Genomic DNA, 19035 nt, shown 5'->3' on the forward strand with positions numbered 1-19035 from the left:
TGTCATCCAGCATCTGTGTCCTGTGTCCCTGAGTGTAACATGAAGAAATGAAGAGCATTTGAGAATTCATTAGAAAAAAAAAAAATAAAAATAAAAATAGTAAGATTCTTATTGAGTATCTAAGAATTTGGTGGGCTGTGGTAGGAATGGAGTGGATAAGAGTAGAGATAGAAAAAGTAAGTTTGAAATGACCTAGTTTTTTGTGGAACACTTTCCACTTTTCTGAAATTCACATTCAGTTTTCTTTTTGCTGATGCTATGTCATGTGTACACTAAAATGTTTGGAAAAAGTGTCTTTCAAGTCCTACTTAGAGCCAAATTATCTAAGCTTATGTCACCAAACAGAGATTGTGATTATTGCAATGCAGATGGGAGTAGAAATAGTGTTTCCAAACAATTACAATGTGGAACGGAGGAACAATGAATTACAAAAGAAATGTTGAAATTAAAAACAACCCACATAGAACACATGTGGAATCATGTGCTACAGTCATGGAAAAATAGATTAGTACTTGAACTAAAGACAACCTTGTAGCACTGTAAAGAGTATATTTATCTGTTGTATTTGACATAGCCAATTTCAACCTTGTTGAATTTCAAGAGATTCTGAGAGCTGTGGTCCAGTGTGTGTTCTAAGTACTCATTCCAGTGCACTAAAAGAGCAAGGCAATTCCTGCAGTCCTGGGCAGGTGAGTGGAATGATTGCTGTTTATCCCCATCTCATTTCCTTGCTAGTGGTGAACATGATCATGAATTCCCAATGGGTGCCTGCATACACACGCACGCACACACACACACACACACACAGAGAGCCACAAACGGATCAGCATGGACAGAAGGACACTCTATTTACAAGTCTCCACACAACACAGACAGCGTGAATGCCTATCTTTACTAAGAGAAAATACCCTTTGTGAGCTTATCAGTCTAGACCCTGGGTCTCTACAGTTATGGCCTCCCAGGCTGCTGATCTTTTCAACATCTGTCTTCTACACAGAGTCCCTTCTGTGTATTTAGTAGCTGGACATTGGACTCACGGTGTCTCCAGTGACTTGTTTTTCCACTCTGGTTGCTCCAGTTTTTGTCCAATACAGGTCTCTCACTCCAGAATCTGGTGTTTCAGGTCTCTTGTCATAATCAACGGCCTTATGTTCACTACCATACCACTTACACATATGCATACGCACAGATCAGAGGGAAAAACTTATGCCCGGAAATAGACAACCTATCTCAAGGCAGCACATTGTGCAAAGTAGTTGGAACCAGACTTTTTCTAGCAATGCCCAGAGACAGGAAAGTAGACAACAAGCATCAACTGAAACAAAGAGTCTGTCAGGAAACAATTACTGTGTGTGTGACAGAGCAACGGTGGATTGCTGAAGAGCTACCCTGAGAGTCACCCTCTGCAGTGTAATTCAAAAGCCCTCTGGTCATGATCCTGGAAAATCGATACTAGATGATCCTTCATGAGAAAGTGGATGTTGGACCAGTCAAACTCCAGAGACCCCTTATGACCTCAAGGATTCTGTGATTCTCTGGAGGGAAAATAATTAAACAGAAAGGTAGGACAGGAAGTAATAATCAGGTGCAGTGGTTGACCAGACTCGCCAGGGGTCAGGCATCTGTACAGTGTGCTGCTTATATGATCTTGTCCTTGTAGAGTTTGTCCTTACATTTGGAGAGAAGAAACGGTTCTGGAAAATTTGGATATAGTGATTTTTACAGAGAGAGTTTTTTTAAATGCTTTCTTCAGTTCCTGATTCCTCAGGCAGTAAATGAAGGGGTTTAACATGGGTGTGACAATAGCATACACAACTGACACAAGTTTATTCATGTCATAAGAAGAGATTTTCTTGGGCCGGGCATACATGAAGAGAGTGGCTGAGAAGAAAATAATGACCACAGTGAGGTGGGAAGCACATGTGGAGAAGGCTTTCTTCTTACTTTGTGTGGTGGGGATGTGCAGGATTGTTGTGATAATTAATAGGTAGGAGACAACAGTGATGGAGAGGGGAACAAGCAGGATGAACAAAGCCAACACAAAGTCCACCATCTCTGCCACTGACACATCAGTGCAGGCAAGGTTTAGCACTGGGCTGATATCACAGAAGAAATGGTTAATAACATGGGAACCACAAAACTCCAACTGAGAGATGAAGGAGATCTTGATCAAGGACACAGTGAACCCAGTGAACCAGGAGAGAGCTATCAGGCATACACACATCTGGTATGTCATGATGAGGAGATAGCGCAGTGGTTGACAGATGGCCACATAGCGATCGTACGCCATGGCAGAGAGGAGGACACATTCAGTGCACATGAAAGAACTGAAGAAAAAGAGTTGGGTCATGCATCCCGCAAAGGAAATGCTCCTGTCTTCTGCAATGAAGTTTGCCAAGAGTTTGGGGACAGTGACGGAGATGTACCAGACCTCAATGAAACACAGCTGACCAAGAAAGAAATACATGGGTTTGCAGAGTTCATGGTTTGCTTTGATCAGGGAAATGATGAGCACGTTCTCCACCACCGTTACAACGTACGTCAGCAGCAATACTGTGAAGAGTAGAACCTTGAAGTCCACCAGGCCTGGGAATCCTAACAAGAGAAACATGTTGATTTGGGTGGAATTCTTCTTCTCCATTCTGAGAAGTTTGTATCTAAACACTAGAGATTGAACAGAGACCCGGTAAGTCAAGGAAAACAGAAAAAAGGGGAATATAGGATAGAGGTATGAACATTAAAGGCTTTTTTTCCCCGTGGGAACTGAATAACAATTCACAAGGCAGACCAGAAGTTTTGTGATTAAGCTTTAGATGCCTGCCGTGTCGTTTTTCTCTCTTAGTGGAAACAACAACACCTACCAACTTTCAGATGAGATGTAAAGCATCCAAAGTGAAGGTTCAAAAATAATAAGAATGCAGGTGACTAGCATAACTGTAGGCATCCACATAGAACACCTTGAAGTACATTCTGATTAATCCCACCCCTGATTCCCTAGCTCATCTTCATTCCAGTTGTTTGCTACATTGTTTTCAGCAAAAAAGGAAGCAACCACATGAATATGACTGTAAGAACAGAAATTAATATCTCTCTCCAGATTACAGTCGCTGGTCACAAAGATCTGCTGGACACCATCCTGCAAACCCAATGCTGGCATCTGTATACATCCAGGGGCCGGGTAACATTTCAGCCAGGGATAAACTTCTACCAAATTGTTGGTGCATTAAATTAACATTTACATATGATTTTTCTCCCCATTAACCAAATAGTACAATTCCTAGACTTTCAGTTAAAATAAAGACAATTTCCCTTTTCAGATGAAGTGAATTGCTTTTAAAAGGACCCAATAACAAGTAGGGCATTAGCATCTCCAGGGATTGCATTGCCATCATTTTATTTGCAGAAAGGTAGGAGCAGCCTCAGCACAGTGCAGAGCCCAACATTTCTAGAGGAAAATTTCTGACACTAAAATTTGCTTTACAGTAATTTGTTTTAACCTATAAAGTCCGTTTGAAAGCACTGCCTCATTAATATTGACATCAAAACGTGGATAATATTCCTGTTTTCACGTCACAGTTTTGCTTGAATATCAATGCAGTGTAAGCTTCTACATCAAACTCTAACTCAGACGTGTACCTGTGAAGCATGGCAATTACAAATTACAGGATTTAGCATCCTTCTGTAATGGCATTCAGCAAACCAACCCGTCTCCTCATTTATGCCAGGGAGGAGTGTGCGTAGACAATTTCTCCAAAATGAAGCCTTGGTAACTGCGTGCAATAACTTACGAGACTTAGTCTTTGTGAAGTTCACAACCGGGGTGGAAGCAAAGCCAAGCTTGAGACTTTTCATCAGAGGATCAATCAGCTGCTCATTGGAGCCATCTTTTGATTCATCTCCAAGCCTCTGTGTTCTTCAGTTATTCTTGAAATCATACATGGAAGAGAAATTGGAAATGTCTTATTGTAGTCATGGTTCTAGAACCTCTGTTGAATCTCTGGCAGTCCAGACCAGGCTGTGAATGCTTTTTGAATACAGGAGCGTAGTTCTACACGGAGGCTTTTGAGAGCCTGTCAGCAAGATTTCAGACCGTTTCCTGGGGGGTTTGGTCTCTGGAGAGATGGCAGCAAGAGTGACTCTTTTTTTCCTCCCCTGCCGTGTTAATCACCGCATTTGTGTTTGTCGGCAGGTCTCAGCTAGCAGTGGCCCAGTAGGTGTTTCATGAGCTGGAAAGCAAAATCCTTGAATCACTGACAGCTCCTTGCTGAATATACGCTGGCATTGTCTGAGCTGCACACACTGCCTGCCCAAAGCTGTCCGTTCTGTGTATCTCTCCCACTCTCAAATGCCTTTCCAGATCTGCACCAAGGATCTGCTTGGCAAATGTAGGCTTCTATCAAAGGTTAACCCCACCGTACATTCCTAAGAGTCTGGAGGTGATAGCTGGATGTCACCGTCTCCCTGTCAAGACAGTCCCCACCCCACCGCTCACAGCAGATTATGAATCTCTTCATATATACTTAGGGGAAAGCATTTGGAGACTCACAATGTCTCTGTTGAGCATTACCAACACAAAACTGCCTTTGATTCTTCCCCGGAAGCAACAGAGAGGGGTGGTGATTGAAATCCTCACCTGTGGCCAAATATGCCAGGTGGCATATGATATACAAATTGCATGGTGTTTAACCTCAACAGTGCTTCTCTGCATGAGGATGTTCCTTTGTTACAGCTACTTCTGTCATTCTATGATTTTAAGTGGATCAAAGCTTTTCTAGTCATCTTAATCACGCCTTTTTGATCTTGCTTCTCCCCCACTTCTGGGATGGGTTCCATGTCCTTGCTTCTGATAACCTGTAGGTAACCGATGGAAAATGCTTGAATAAGTTCTTGTCTATCATTTCTGCATATTTGTCTTATTTATCATACTGCTCTTCTACTGCTGATACTCGTCGCAGCCCTCCTGCTCACCTTCTCAACTGTGATTGCCTCTTAGCTCTGCTCTTCATATGCACAGCCAGTACCAGGATTTACCACCTCCTCCACACTGACAGCTCAACACCGCCATCCGAATATTGTTGCACCGCAGCCAGTAGAAAACAGGACCCGTTCTCATGCAGTGATGGATATGAGTGCTTTTGCACATCACCTGGCTTTTTGGACCCTCCTCAGGCCTTGGGCATCCCTCACAGTGGTGGTAAAAACCCCTGGACAAACCCATTCCACCAACACAAACGCTTTCTGGTCTCGTCCTGGTCCCTGTATGCGGCTTTTGTGGCAAGGTTTTGATAGTAGGGGTGGATTCTGTGAGAGGCGTTCACAAAGGCTATCAATAATTGATAAGAGCCAGTTCTGAAAAATAGACCTGTCCCTCTCTAAAGCTCAGCCAGTGAGGCGTGTCAGTTGTGTCTCCATTTTGCGCTTTCATAGACTTCTCTCACTTCTGCAACAGTCACAGCAAGAGCTGGCATGGTAGTAGTGGGGAAGAAGCAAAGTGGGGACTAAAATTCCAGCTGCCAAATACCACCCTCAGCTTTTGTCTCCACAGAGCCGCCCTTGCCCTTGTTTCCTTGGAAGCAGCAGAGAGGCAATCTTTGGAGTTGTCACAGAGTTCTCTCTAGATCTGTCTTTGTCTGTGGCAGGGGAACAGCAGGCCCACAGGCTCTCTGTCCTGAAAAAGGGGTGTGGGGTGGTTGTTGATGGTTTACGGGTTGGTTTGGCCTGGCTCTGTGACCAATGGTGCAGGGGACCCCCAGAGCCACGCCCCGGGTAAGGGGAAGGGGGAAAGTGGGGAAGGATAGGGAGATGGGCCTGAAAACAAAAGAGCAGCAACGATACGAGGAGTAAAGTTAATTTACTAAATATGATATCGGAATGCAAGACAACACAGTGTAATACACTACAGTTGTAATTGAGGCTTATTAAATAACATAACATGTGAGCGAGTGTGTCCAAAACTGAGCTCCTTAATCTAAAGCTAAAGGCGAGATGGCTGGGGAGCATGCACGGATGAGACGAGAATCAGAAGTGAGGGCTGTCTCATGACTTGCAAGCAGTTTTATCTTTTCCTCTGAACGGAAAATGGAAACACAAAGTCCTCTGGGGTATGTAGTTCTTCTTCTCTTCCGAGAACCAGGTACCCATAAAATTGGCAGTCCGTGGAACTGGAGCGTTAGCTCTTTACCTCCCAGTGCTCTACATGATGTTATGATGTGGAATACCGATAACAAAAATCGTAAAAGCATAAAGGCAGTGAAACCAAGGTGAGGCCAAGATGCTGAGAGGTGCAGGTGCAGCCTTGCTGTTCCATCTCTCAGTGCCTATGTGAGCCTGCAGTTTGGTGTCTGATGTGGTCAGTGCATGCAGTGTCTGAAGGCACGGACTCAGATGCATGAATGACTAATATTGTTTATTGCAGGCTCTAACATCCCTTATATACATTTCCAAGTTCCCTCCCGTAAATTTCTATCCCCACCAACATGTCAACAGAGCACTTAACAAGTCTCCTACATAACTAGACGCTAACTGACTGAGCAAGTGCTCATCCTATCAGAGCGACAAGTTGCCTTCACACACTTCTTCTCCAGTCCGGGTCATCACCACAGGGAGATTTCACACCCCTTGTCTTCTGCTTTTGTCTCCTGGAGACAGCCTCTGTTCTCAGCGTCCTCCGCCTCACCCTGTCAGATTTGTTTTTCAGTCTCTATTCTGAATGTCCTCTTGAACCCCCTTAAATGCCATCTTGAATGTTCTCTTGAACGCCCTTATGAGTCCCATCCACTGGGCTTTAAGTGCCACCTGTTCCTGGGAGTCCCAGGGAGCCATTGCCCAGGGCATGTGATGATCCCAGCATAACTGGCTGAAGCATGTATTGGAGGCTGAGTGGTGAAGGCCATGAAAAAAAAATCCTTTGGGATTTCCCTATAGGGGTCCAAATATTATCACAAATCATCGAGGAGTTTGTGTCGGAAGGTACCATAAAGACCACCCAGTTCTAACAGTGCTGCTATGGGCAGGTTTGCCTCCCACCAGATCAGACTGCCCAGGGCCCCATCCTGCCTGGCCTGGATAAGCTGCAGGGATGGGGCACTCACTAATTTTCTGTGTGGTAACAAAGCATTACTTGGTTTATTGATGTGTCAGCTCCCAAAGGTAGGGTAAGAAATCTCAGGAATGGGACAGAATGTGTTTTCCTGCTGTGTTTCCGTTGTGTAGAGATAGGTCACTTGAATGCCGTCGTAGGCACCACTGCATGTTGTGGGATCATGAGAAGGTATGTTCTGCCTTCCTGCCAACTCTTCCTGCTGTTGATCCCTCTTGTCTGTTTGTTCTGGTGCTCATTGAGCGTAGAGCTGGTGTGCTGCTGGTCCTGTGGGGTAAAGCTGAGCACTCTGGACTCTGAATCCAGCACTTGGTGTTGAAATCTCACTGAGACCTCTACTTCTGGGCTCCCATTCAATTTTCCACAGTAGATGTTTGCTTTTGCCCTCTTGTGGTCTGCATTTCCTTATGCACTGCAATCTTCTTCATTGCCATTCTTCCTTCTCTGTGCTTTTAGCCATGCCATGGCCTTCCCCTGGCATGGTCCCTCCACACCTGCCTAGCTTAGTGAGCACAGGTCCTTGACACTTTCTTGTTCCCTTCTGATTGATGACTGCTGCCTTGTGAGGGAAACCAGCAGAAGGTCACTGTATCCCACAGCAGCCGAGGCTCAGACCCTGAAGTCCAAGGCCTGCTCACGGCAGGATGGAGAAGAGGAGGCTGTTCAGAGCCATGTCTGCGGGTATGTTGCTTACTCCAATGAGACAGACCCTACCACCTCCCTGGGAAGCCGACTGGCATCTTGTCTGCCTTCATTGAATACAGTGAATTCTTTGTGTGGCGTTCTGCACATTCCCACTGATGTGCATGGCTTTTTGTCCTCTCACAGGGGTACCACTGAGAAGAGGCTGACTCTCTCGTGCTTCTTCTGCTTGCCCACCCTCCCTCTGCAGGTATTAAACACATGGATGGGATGCCTCCTGAGCCTTTTGTCCTCCACAGAATCCACCATTCCGTGCACTTCCAGACTCTGCTGTTGCAACACATCACAGAAACACAGAGTGGTTAAGCTTGGGAGGGACCGCTGTCTTTCTCTTGCCTGGGGACAGGCCTGCTGCTATGGGAGAGGGCAGGTTCTCCCTCCTCTGTTTCCAAGGATATGCGGTAAGCTTAGGGCAGAGGGCACTGCTTTTCTTATCAGAGCAGGTGACCAATGGCAGCAGGAGTAAAACAAATCACCGATTCCTAGCTATGTTGAACAAAGTCTTAAATTGACGGAGACCAGCTCAAGACGCCTGGGACAGACGGGCTTAGGCTCTGGTGGCGCAAGAAGCAAAGTTTATTGTTGTTACAGGGTTTTTATATCTTTTAGCTACAGGAGTATACAATACTTAAATCAGATAACATTCATGCAGCTGACAGCAATACATCATTACTTAATTAGCTCTTTGTGGATTATGGTCAGTACAGTGATCAAAAGGTGTTCTCTCCACAGAACACGTTCTGCTCTTGGTCATGGAACGAAGAAGCTGTAGCTTATGCTTGCCAGTTTCACATGGCAGTCCTTCCCTTTCAGGAGGGGCCATGTGTTCCCTGTTTGACCCTTTCAGGCCAGCCAGGTCTGTTTTGCCTAACAGTCTTCCTCATTCCACCCTTTTTTATTTTATTAGACCAGAGGTGGTGGTGGTTTATTTTTTGTGTTTTCCATCTCCAATTTTTCAAGATTTATACGCAAATTTTGGAATCTATTTGTTATCATTTTCATCAAGCACGGACAAGCAAGAATTCCTATGATTATTATTATTGCAATGACTGTCAGCCCATAAATTCCTTTTCTAAATGATTTGAAGGACGGAAATGCAGATTTTAGAGCGCTTATAAATGTAGTAGTTTGAGTTGCTACTGAAAGATCTATATGGTGTGATTGTATCATATCGTGAATGTGCTGTCTCAATTCCCTAAGATCTAATGACGTGTTGGCATTATTCCATATGCCTTGAAGATGATCTTGTATTTTGTTCCAAGAGAATTTGGTATTATTGTATTCAACAGGAGTCACACAGATAGCTCGGTATTCTGCATGACATAAGAGAGATTCATGAGTAGCTATAATTTGTAACTGTCTTCCCAGGATGTCTACTGTATCCTTTAAGGAATTGAGACGCAGTTCAATCTTTTCATCCCATGTAGCTTGATTTTGTAATGCTTTAGATACATAATTGATAATTCATTAACATAAGCTGCTGTCTGAATACTAGTTGTTAAAGAAATAGAAGCTACTGTAGTTACTGCTATGGCAGCAATGAGCGCAGCTATTCCGGCTATTATTAATCCGACCATTCGCTTAGATCTCTCTATTAATTGCAAAGAAGTTTCTTGGAGAATTTCCATTCCCTTATCAGCATACCAATAATGTGTCAAATTTACAGGAAGATAGACGTAATCGGGTTGCTTTACTAACAAGAAGGAACTACTGCTACTATTAAGACAATTAGAGATTATACAATCGGTACAACTCACTATGTTATTCACAATATTTAGTGGTCCGCTTAAAAAGGCATAAGGTTCTGGAACACAAGCTCGCATATAAAATTCAGTTGTATAACTCTCTGCAGTCATTGCTCATTTATTATTTATTTGAATCCAAGTCAAGTTTAATCGTTTTGCTTTGATTTTTTCCATAGCTGCGACTGCTTTCCATAAATTAGAATAGAACGTATGATTGTTTTTTGTCCAAATTCCTGAGACCAAATTAATTGGTCGCCCTTGATTTCCTATCATATTCCAATCACAGATAGTGGAATTAATGCACACCGTTTCGTTAGCTCGACATGCTCTCCATAAAGGTGCAAATTCTGTTTTTGGAGTGATTGTGCTTTGACATAAAGGAGAATTTAAGGGAGGCATTCCAGAACCTCTTGTCCCATTAGCTAAATCTATATAGAGAAAATTCAGAGCCCAATGAATTCCTGTTGAAACATTGGTATCCCAATCATTTTGCACTACCACTTTCTCACACAGGGATTGTGTTTGATTCATCTGAAAGCATATAGGCATACCATCAACTTTTCCAGAATAATTAAAACGCGCAGAGAACTCTATTATGTGTCCATCTGAATATTGCCCCATAAACATTGTTTGATTGTTGTAAACCGGAATGTCCACGGGTTCATCCCATGTTACTGGATGAATGATAGGAGGATTGGGTACAAATGCCCAATATGTTTCTGCTTTACAGCCATGATGTAGGATCCAAAAGGTACTAAGGATTAGGGCCACGAGTCGTATTCTCACTTGCATCTTTCTTTCCCACGTCTGGGTTAGTATCGGTCTCTGCATCTTCCTCCGCAGTTTTCCCATCTTTGTTTTCGGCATGTCGGACATATCTCTCCTGTATCCACCATGGTGAGGTTTCATCTGTAGGGAAAACACAAACATATCCTCTGCCCCAAATTAGTACAGGATCAGGACTACAAATTTTACCGTCCATTGGATTTCTCCAATATTGTATTGGTTTATCTCTTGTTTTATTACTCCAATATCTATTCGCAGCCAATTTTCCGTTATCATCCAGTGTCAAAAAATTTAAAACAAATAATGCATGTGATAACATAGAGGATGGAGTATCTTTATTTCCTCATGTCCCCCCTTTTATTTTCTTTAGTTGAGTTTTCAATAAATGATTAAATTTTTCTACTATGCCTTGGCCTTCTGGATTATATGGAATTCCAGTTTTATGGTAAATTTTAAAATGTCGACAAAAGGTTGCAAAACCGTTACTTACATAAGCTGGCAGGTTATTGGTTTTTAATGACTTCAGTGTTCCCATAACGCTAAAACAATGCAAAAGATGGTTGCATACATGAGAGAGTTTTTCACCAGACAAGGCTGAGGGCTACTGCAAAGTGAGAGAAAGTGTCAATTGTTATATGGACATAAGATTTTCCGAAAGAAGGTACATGTGTGATATCCATCTGCCATAAATCATTAGGCATTAATCCTCAGGGGTTCACTCCAAAATGAGGAACTGGTAATAAAGGGGCACAAGAAGAACCGTTCCGCATATTCGGAAGTCCAAAGCAAATATTCACCTTCACTTAACACAGCCTTTGCCAAGCTTTTCCAGTCAGAAGGGGGAAGAATATTAGCAGCTTTAAGCTCTTTCAGTTGTTTAAAAGGAATAGGCTCATAATCATTCAGAATGCCACCGTTTGCAAGTTGATGCTGTATGACAGGGAAAACTTGAGACGGAAAAAGTTGCCCAGAAAATTCATCAATTGTTTCCTCAGCTTTCCTAGCTTCTTTCAAAGCCAACTGCATAGGAGATTGTTGCATAAGCAAAGCATCTACTCCAGGCGGGGGAGGCATTCGCCCTGCTCGAAAGGCAGGCACAGCAAGGGGATGTGATCGAGCCTGATCGACTATCTGTTGTGTCTGCACAGCGGCATTAGCAACCTGTAATGCTGGGAATACAGCTGCTAAGTCCTTATGGTGATATTCAGCAGCCTCTTTTTCTAATTCTCCCCAATCATCAGGGGGTAAAATATCCTTTGTCATGTTAGTGCCAGGAGGTTTACAAGGTGGCAAGTCGTTTGCTAATTTACAAATCAAAGGTTGCTCATATTGGGGAGGGGAGGGTGGGGGTGCCGATGGCATAGGCGAAGGGATGTGATGGAGAGATTTTGATGGCGGCAAGGCAGGATATAACTTTTCTGTTGAGCGAGTGGTCCGCTGCCACTTCTCATCCCCAGTGTCTCCTCTGAGACATTCTTTTATTAGAGTCCAAAGTGTAAAGGTATCAATAGGTATCTTCTCAGGACCATGCACAGCATAACAGCCCTGGAGTCTTTCACCTACTTTGTTCCAAGTTTCAATATTCATAGTTCCATCCCTGGGAAACCAGGGGCATACTTCCTCTATAAAATCTAAAAAACGACTAATCTGACCCCGAGTCACTTTTACTCCTCGGGCAACTAATAATGATTTCAGCATTGCAGAAAAAATGCCTCGTTCAGTACTTGCAGCTTGTCCCATTTTATTTAACAATCTGTCCAATTCCCCAGTCCTTACCTTCCTATTTCAACTTACCAACCACGGCTCGTGGGAGGAAGCGACGCCTTTGTCATTGGAGTCCGAGTATCCCGGGTTTCGGCACCAGATGACGGAGAGCAGCTCAAGACGCCTGGGACAGACGGGCTTAAGGCTCTGGTGGCGCAAAAGCAATCTTTATTGTTGTTGCAGGCTTTTTATATCTTTTAGCTACAGGAGTATGCAATACTTAAATCAGATAACATTCATGCAGCTGACAGCAATACATCATTACTTAATTAGCTCTTTGTGGATTATGGTCAGTACAGTGATCAAAAGGTGTTCTCTCCACAGAACACGTTCTGCTCTTGGTCATGGAACGAAGAAGCTGTAGCTTATGCTTGCCAGTTTCACATGGCAGTCCTTCCCTTTCAGGAGGGGCAGCATGTTTCACGTGGCAGTCCTTCCCTTTCAGGAGGGGCCGCGTGTTCCCTGTTTGACCCTTTCAGGCCAGCCAGGTCTGTTTTGCTTAACAGTCTTCCTCATTAAATGAGAAGGAAAATGTAGGGGTTTGGTACAGACAGGAAGTAAAACATTTGCTTGACCTAGTGATACAGAGAGAATGATCCATCCGTATGTGGGATGTGTTCCCCAAAGGTGATGATTCTTTATTTCTATGATTTTTACCCAGCAAAGAGTATACCTGCCTAAATCATGAGCTGTCGTCTTCTCTAGGAGAATGAGGTGGGAGACAGAGTGAAAGGTCTTTCTGAAGGCTAGGCAGATTACTACCACAATTTTTCCTTGCACAGCTGTTCCCTCATGAATGAAGGTGACAAAGAAGTCACAAGTCCCCAGCTATGCTGCACAAAGTCTTTAATGAGAAGAAAAAAATGCAGTGACACATACAGAGAGGAAGTAAAACATTGGCAGGACTTAGTGAGGCTGAGAGAATGATCCATCCCTTTGGGTTATCAGAGACATTTGAGACACGATGGCTTAAGTTTGAGCGTAGTATCAACACTCAGCAATCCCTAAAAATAGAGAGCACCCACGTCCCCATGGATGGTTCCAAGCTCAACAGTAATGACAGATTGACATGAGCTAGGGGAAAGTCCTTTGCAGACAGGGCTTAGAGCCATGAAGCCATTTCCTGTGTGCATCACGATTGTGTGTGCTTTTGCTCAGTGTTAAGGCAACAGAAAGAGATTAATTACAAGGAGAAGCAAAGTGGATAGTCAGGCATTTGTCTCTCAGGTTGAACCTAAAAGGCACGTCCATAGCCATGTTCCTTGGTGACTTGTCCATGCAGTCGGTTGTCTTCCAACCAGGGAAGAGGGAAGAGAGTTCAGGCACGGCAGCACCTCAGAATGTAGGGTTGTGATCAAGTAGACGCCAGTATGCTTTCCTGTAGGTGATCCACACTGAAACACATCTGTTTTGTTGGTTCTCTTTCTAATGCCATGCCACCAGTATCTGACTCTGATGTCGTGGGCCAATGTAATAAAACAGCAAGCACTACTTTCATAGCAGCCCTCACAGCTAGAATCTTGGGGAATGAAGTGTTGGTAGCCACGTGACATGCTGCAGTTCTGGTTTCAGCTGGGACAGAGTTTATTTTCTTCCCAGTAGCCAGCAAGATGCTATATTTTGAATATAGGATGAGAAAAATGTTGATAACATATCAGTGCTTTAGTTGTTGCAGAGCAGTGCTTAAATCAAGACAAGGGCTTTCCAACTTCTCATACTGCCTTGCCTGGAGGAGGCTGGGAGTGCAGAGGAAGCTGTGAAGGGAAAGAACCAGGACTGCTAACTGAAAGCGTCCGTGGCACATTCCATACCGTGCGGTCTTGCTGAACAGTAAAACTGAGGGGAGAATGCTGGGGAGGATGGGGGCACTCAGCAGGTAGTGAGCAAATGCATTGCATCACTTGTTTTTTATACACTTGCTTGTTACCCTTACATTTCCTACAGAATAGCAACCGGGGGGTGCCTACACATACACATGAGAGCCATTAATAGATCAGAATGTACAGGACACCCTATCAACAAGCTTTCATGTTTGCAGACAAGGAATGGTTCTGGTGACCTCTGAGATAGTGATTTTTACAGAGAGAGTTTTTTTAAATGCTTTCTTCAGTTCCTGATTCCTCAGGCAGTAAATGAAGGGGTTTAACATGGGTGTGACAATAGTATACACAGCTGACACAAATTTATTCATGTCATAAGAAGAGATTTTCTTGGGCCGGGCATACATGAAGAGAGTGGCTGAGAAGAAAATAATGACCACAGTGAGGTGGGAAGCACATGTGGAGAAGGCTTTCTTCTTACTTTGTGTGGTGGGGATGTGCAGGATTGTTGTGATAATTAATAGGTAGGAGACAACAGTGATGGAGAGGGGAACAAGCAGGATGAACAAAGCCAACACAAAGTCCACCATCTCTGCCACTGACACATCAGTGCAGGCAAGGTTTAGCACTGGGCTGATATCACAGAAGAAATGGTTAATAACATGGGAACCACAAAACTCCAACTGAGAGATGAAGGAGATCTTGATCAAGGACACAGTGAACCCAGTGAACCAGGAGAGAGCTATCAGGCATACACACATCTGGTACGTCATGATGAGGAGATAGCGCAGTGGTTGACAAATGGCCACATAGCGATCGTACGCCATGGCACAGAGGAGGACACATTCAGTGCATATGAAAGAACTGAAGAAAAAGAGTTGGGTCATGCATCCCGCAAAGGAAATGCTCCTGTCTTCTGCAATGAAGTTTGCCAAGAGTTTGGGGACAGTGACGGAGATGTACCAGACCTCAATGAAACACAGCTGACCAAGAAAGAAATACATGGGTTTGCAGAGTTCACGGTTTGCTTTGATCAGGGAAATGATGAGCACGTTCTCCACCACCGTTACAACGTACGTCAGCAGCAATACTGTGAAGAGTAGAACCTTGAAGTCCACCAGGCCTGGGAATCCTAACAAGAGAAACATGTTGATTTGGGTGGAATTCTTCTTCTCCATTCTGAGAAGTTTGTATCTAAACACTGGAGATTGAACAGAGACCCGGTAAGTCAAGGAAAACAGAAAAAAGGGGAATATAGGATAGAGGTATGAACATTAAAGGCTTTTTTTCCCCGTGGGAACTGAATAACAATTCACAAGGCAGACCAGAAGTTTTGTGATTAAGCTTTAGATGCCTGCCGTGTCGTTTTTCTCTCTTAGTGGAAACAACAACACCTACCAACTTTCAGATGAGATGTAAAGCATCCAAAGTGAAGGTTCAAAAATAATAAGAATGCAGGTGACTAGCATAACTGTAGGCATCCACATAGAACACCTTGAAGTACATTCTGATTAATCCCACCCCTGATTCCCTAGCTCATCTTCATTCTAGTTGTTTGCTACATTGTTTTCAGCAAAAAAGGAAGCAACCACATGAATATGACTGTAAGAACAGAAATTAATATCTCTCTCCAGATTACAGTCGCTGGTCACAAAGATCTGCTGGACACCATCCTGCAAACCCAATGCTGGCATCTGTATACATCCAGGGGCCGGCTAACATTTCAGCCGGGGATAAACTTCTACCAAATTGTTGGTGCATTAAATTAACATTTACATATGATTTTTCTCCCCATTAACCAAATAGTACAATTCCTAGACTTTCAGTTAAAATATAGACAATTTCCCTTTTCAGATGAAGTGAATTGCTTTTAAAAGGACCCAATAACAAGTAGGGCATTAGCATCTCCAGGGATTGCATTGCCATCATTTTATTTGCAGAAAGGTAGGAGCAGCCTCAGCACAGTGCAGAGCCCAACATTTCTAGAGGAAAATTTCTGACACTAAAATTTGCTTTACAGTAATTTGTTTTAACCTATAAAGTCCGTTTGAAAGCACTGCCTCATTAATATTGACATCAAAACGTGGATAATATTCCTGTTTTCACGTCACAGTTTTGCTTGAATATCAATGCAGTGTAAGCTTCTACATCAAACTCTAACTCAGACGTGTACCTGTGAAGCATGGCAATTACAAATGACAGGATTTAGCATCCTTCTGTAATGGCATTCAGCAAACCAACCCGTCTCCTCATTTATGCCAGGGAGGAGTGTGCGTAGACAATTTCTCCAAAATGAAGCCTTGGTAACTGCGTGCAATAACTTACGAGACTTAGTCTTTGTGAAGTTCACAACCGGGGTGGAAGCAAAGCCAAGCTTGAGACTTTTCATCAGAGGATCAATCAGCTGCTCATTGGAGCCATCTTTTGATTCATCTCCAAGCCTCTGTGTTCTTCAGTTATTCTTGAAATCATACATGGAAGAGAAATTGGAAATGTCTTATTGTAGTCATGGTTCTAGAACCTCTGTTGAATCTCTGGCAGTCCAGACCAGGCTGTGAATGCTTTTTGAATACAGGAGCGTAGTTCTACACGGAGGCTTTTGAGAGCCTGTCAGCAAGATTTCAGACCGTTTCCTGGGGGGTTTGGTCTCTGGAGAGATGGCAGCAAGAGTGACTCTTTTTTTCCTCCCCTGCCGTGTTAATCACCGCATTTGTGTTTGTCGGCAGGTCTCAGCTAGCAGTGGCCCAGTAGCTGTTTCATGAGCTGGAAAGCAAAATCCTTGAATCACTGACAGCTCCTTGCTGAATATACGCTGGCATTGTCTGAGCTGCACACACTGCCTGCCCAAAGCTGTCTGTTCTGTGTATCTCTCCCACTCTCAAATGCCTTTCCAGATCTGCACCAAGGATCTGCTTGGCAAATGTAGGCTTCTATCAAAGGTTAACCCCACCGTACATTCCTAAGAGTCTGGAGGTGATAGCTGGATGTCACCGTCTCCCTGTCAAGACAGTCCCCACCCCACCGCTCACAGCAGATTATGAATCTCTTCATATATATATAGGGGAAAGCATTTGGAGACTCACAATGTCTCTGTTGAGCATTACCAACACAAAACTGCCTTTGATTCTTCCCCGGAAGCAACAGAGAGGGGTGGTGATTGAAATCCTCACCTGTGGCCAAATATGCCAGGTGGCATATGATATACAAATTGCATGGTGTTTAACCTCAACAGTGCTTCTCTGCATGAGGATGTTCCTTTGTTACAGCTACTTCTGTCATTCTATGATTTTAAGTGGATCAAAGCTTTTCTAGTCATCTTAATCACGCCTTTTTGATCTTGCTTCTCCCCCACTTCTGGGATGGGTTCCATGTCCTTGCTTCTGATAACCTGTAGGTAACCGATGGAAAATGCTTGAATAAGTTCTTGTCTATCATTTCTGCATATTTGTCTTATTTATCATACTGCTCTTCTACTGCTGATACTCGTCGCAGCCCTCCTGCTCACCTTCTCAACTGTGATTGCCTCTTAGCTCTGCTCTTCATATGCACAGCCAGTACCAGGATTTACCACCTCCTCCACACTGACAGCTCAACACCGCCATCCGAATATTGTTGCACCGCAGCCAGTAGAAAACAGGACCCGTTCTCATGCAGTGATGGATATGAGTGCTTTTGCACATCACCTGGCTTTTTGGACCCTCCTCAGGCCTTGGGCATCCCTCACAGTGGTGGTAAAAACCCCTGGACAAACCCATTCCACCAACACAAACACTTTCTGGTCTCGTCCTGGTCCCTGTATGCGGCTTTTGTGGCAAGGTTTTGATAGTAGGGGTGGATTCTGTGAGAGGCGTTCACAAAGGCTATCAATAATTGATAAGAGCCAGTTCTGAAAAATAGACCTGTCCCTCTCTAAAGCTCAGCCAGTGAGGCGTGTCAGTTGTGTCTCCATTTTGCGCTTTCATAGACTTCTCTCACTTCTGCAACAGTCACAGCAAGAGCTGGCATGGTAGTAGTAGGGAAGAAGCAAAGTGGGGACTAAAATTCCAGCTGCCAAATACCACCCTCAGCTTTTGTCTCCACAGAGCCGCCCTTGCCCTTGTTTCCTTGGAAGCAGCAGAGAGGCAATCTTTGGAGTTGTCACAGAGTTCTCTCTAGATCTGTCTTTGTCTGTGGCAGGGGAACAGCAGGCCCACAGGCTCTCTGTCCTGAAAAAGGGGTGTGGGGTGGTTGTTGATGGTTTACGGGTTGGTTTGGCCTGGCTCTGTGACCAATGGTGCAGGGGACCCCCAGAGCCACGCCCCGGGTAAGGGGAAGGGGGAAAGTGGGGAAGGATAGGGAGATGGGCCTAAAAACAAAAGAGCAGCAACGATACGAGGAGTAAAGTTAATTTACTAAATATGATATCGGAATGCAAGACAACACAGTGTAATACACTACAGTTGTAATTGAGGCTTATTAAATAACATAACATGTGAGCGAGTGTGTCCAAAACTGAGCTCCTTAATCTAAAGCTAAAGGCGAGATGGCTGGGGAGCATGCACGGATGAGACGAGAATCAGAAGTGAGGGCTGTCTCATGACTTGCAAGCAGTTTTATCTTTTCCTCTGAACGGAAAATGGAAACACAAAGTCCTCTGGGGTATGTAGTTCTTCTTCTCTTCCGAGAACCAGGTACCCATAAAATTGGCAGTCCGTGGAACTGGAGCGTTAGCTCTTTACCTCCCAGTGCTCTACATGATGTTATGATGTGGAATACCGATAACAAAAATCGTAAAAGCATAAAGGCAGTGAAACCAAGGTGAGGCCAAGATGCTGAGAGGTGCAGGTGCAGCCTTGCTGTTCCATCTCTCAGTGCCTATGTGAGCCTGCAGTTTGGTGTCTGATGTGGTCAGTGCATGCAGTGTCTGAAGGCACGGACTCAGATGCATGAATGACTAATATTGTTTATTGCAGGCTCTAACATCCCTTATATACATTTCCAAGTTCCCTCCCGTAAATTTCTATCCCCACCAACATGTCAACAGAGCACTTAACAAGTCTCCTACATAACTAGATGCTAACTGACTGAGCAAGTGCTCATCCTATCAGAGCGACAAGTTGCCTTCACACACTTCTTCTCC

At 44.0% G+C, this 19035-nt stretch overlaps 2 protein-coding genes across 2 annotated transcripts; both read right to left on the reverse strand.

The window, feature by feature from the left end:
* Positions 1-1669: 1669 nt before the first annotated feature.
* LOC128075444 (olfactory receptor 6B1-like) lies at positions 1670-2641 on the reverse strand. The gene has a single exon (XM_052672219.1). The coding sequence runs from the start codon at positions 2639-2641 to the stop codon at positions 1670-1672; it is 972 nt and encodes a 323-aa protein (XP_052528179.1).
* Positions 2642-14122: 11481 nt separating this feature from the next.
* Positions 14123-15094, reverse strand: LOC128075535 (olfactory receptor 6B1-like). Its single transcript, XM_052672372.1, has one exon. The coding sequence runs from the start codon at positions 15092-15094 to the stop codon at positions 14123-14125; it is 972 nt and encodes a 323-aa protein (XP_052528332.1).
* Positions 15095-19035: the final 3941 nt, after the last annotated feature.

Source organism: Tympanuchus pallidicinctus, unplaced genomic scaffold (assembly GCF_026119805.1).
Source record: "Tympanuchus pallidicinctus isolate F22 unplaced genomic scaffold, pur_lepc_1.0 scaffold12, whole genome shotgun sequence".
Classification (NCBI taxonomy): domain Eukaryota; kingdom Metazoa; phylum Chordata; class Aves; order Galliformes; family Phasianidae; genus Tympanuchus; species Tympanuchus pallidicinctus.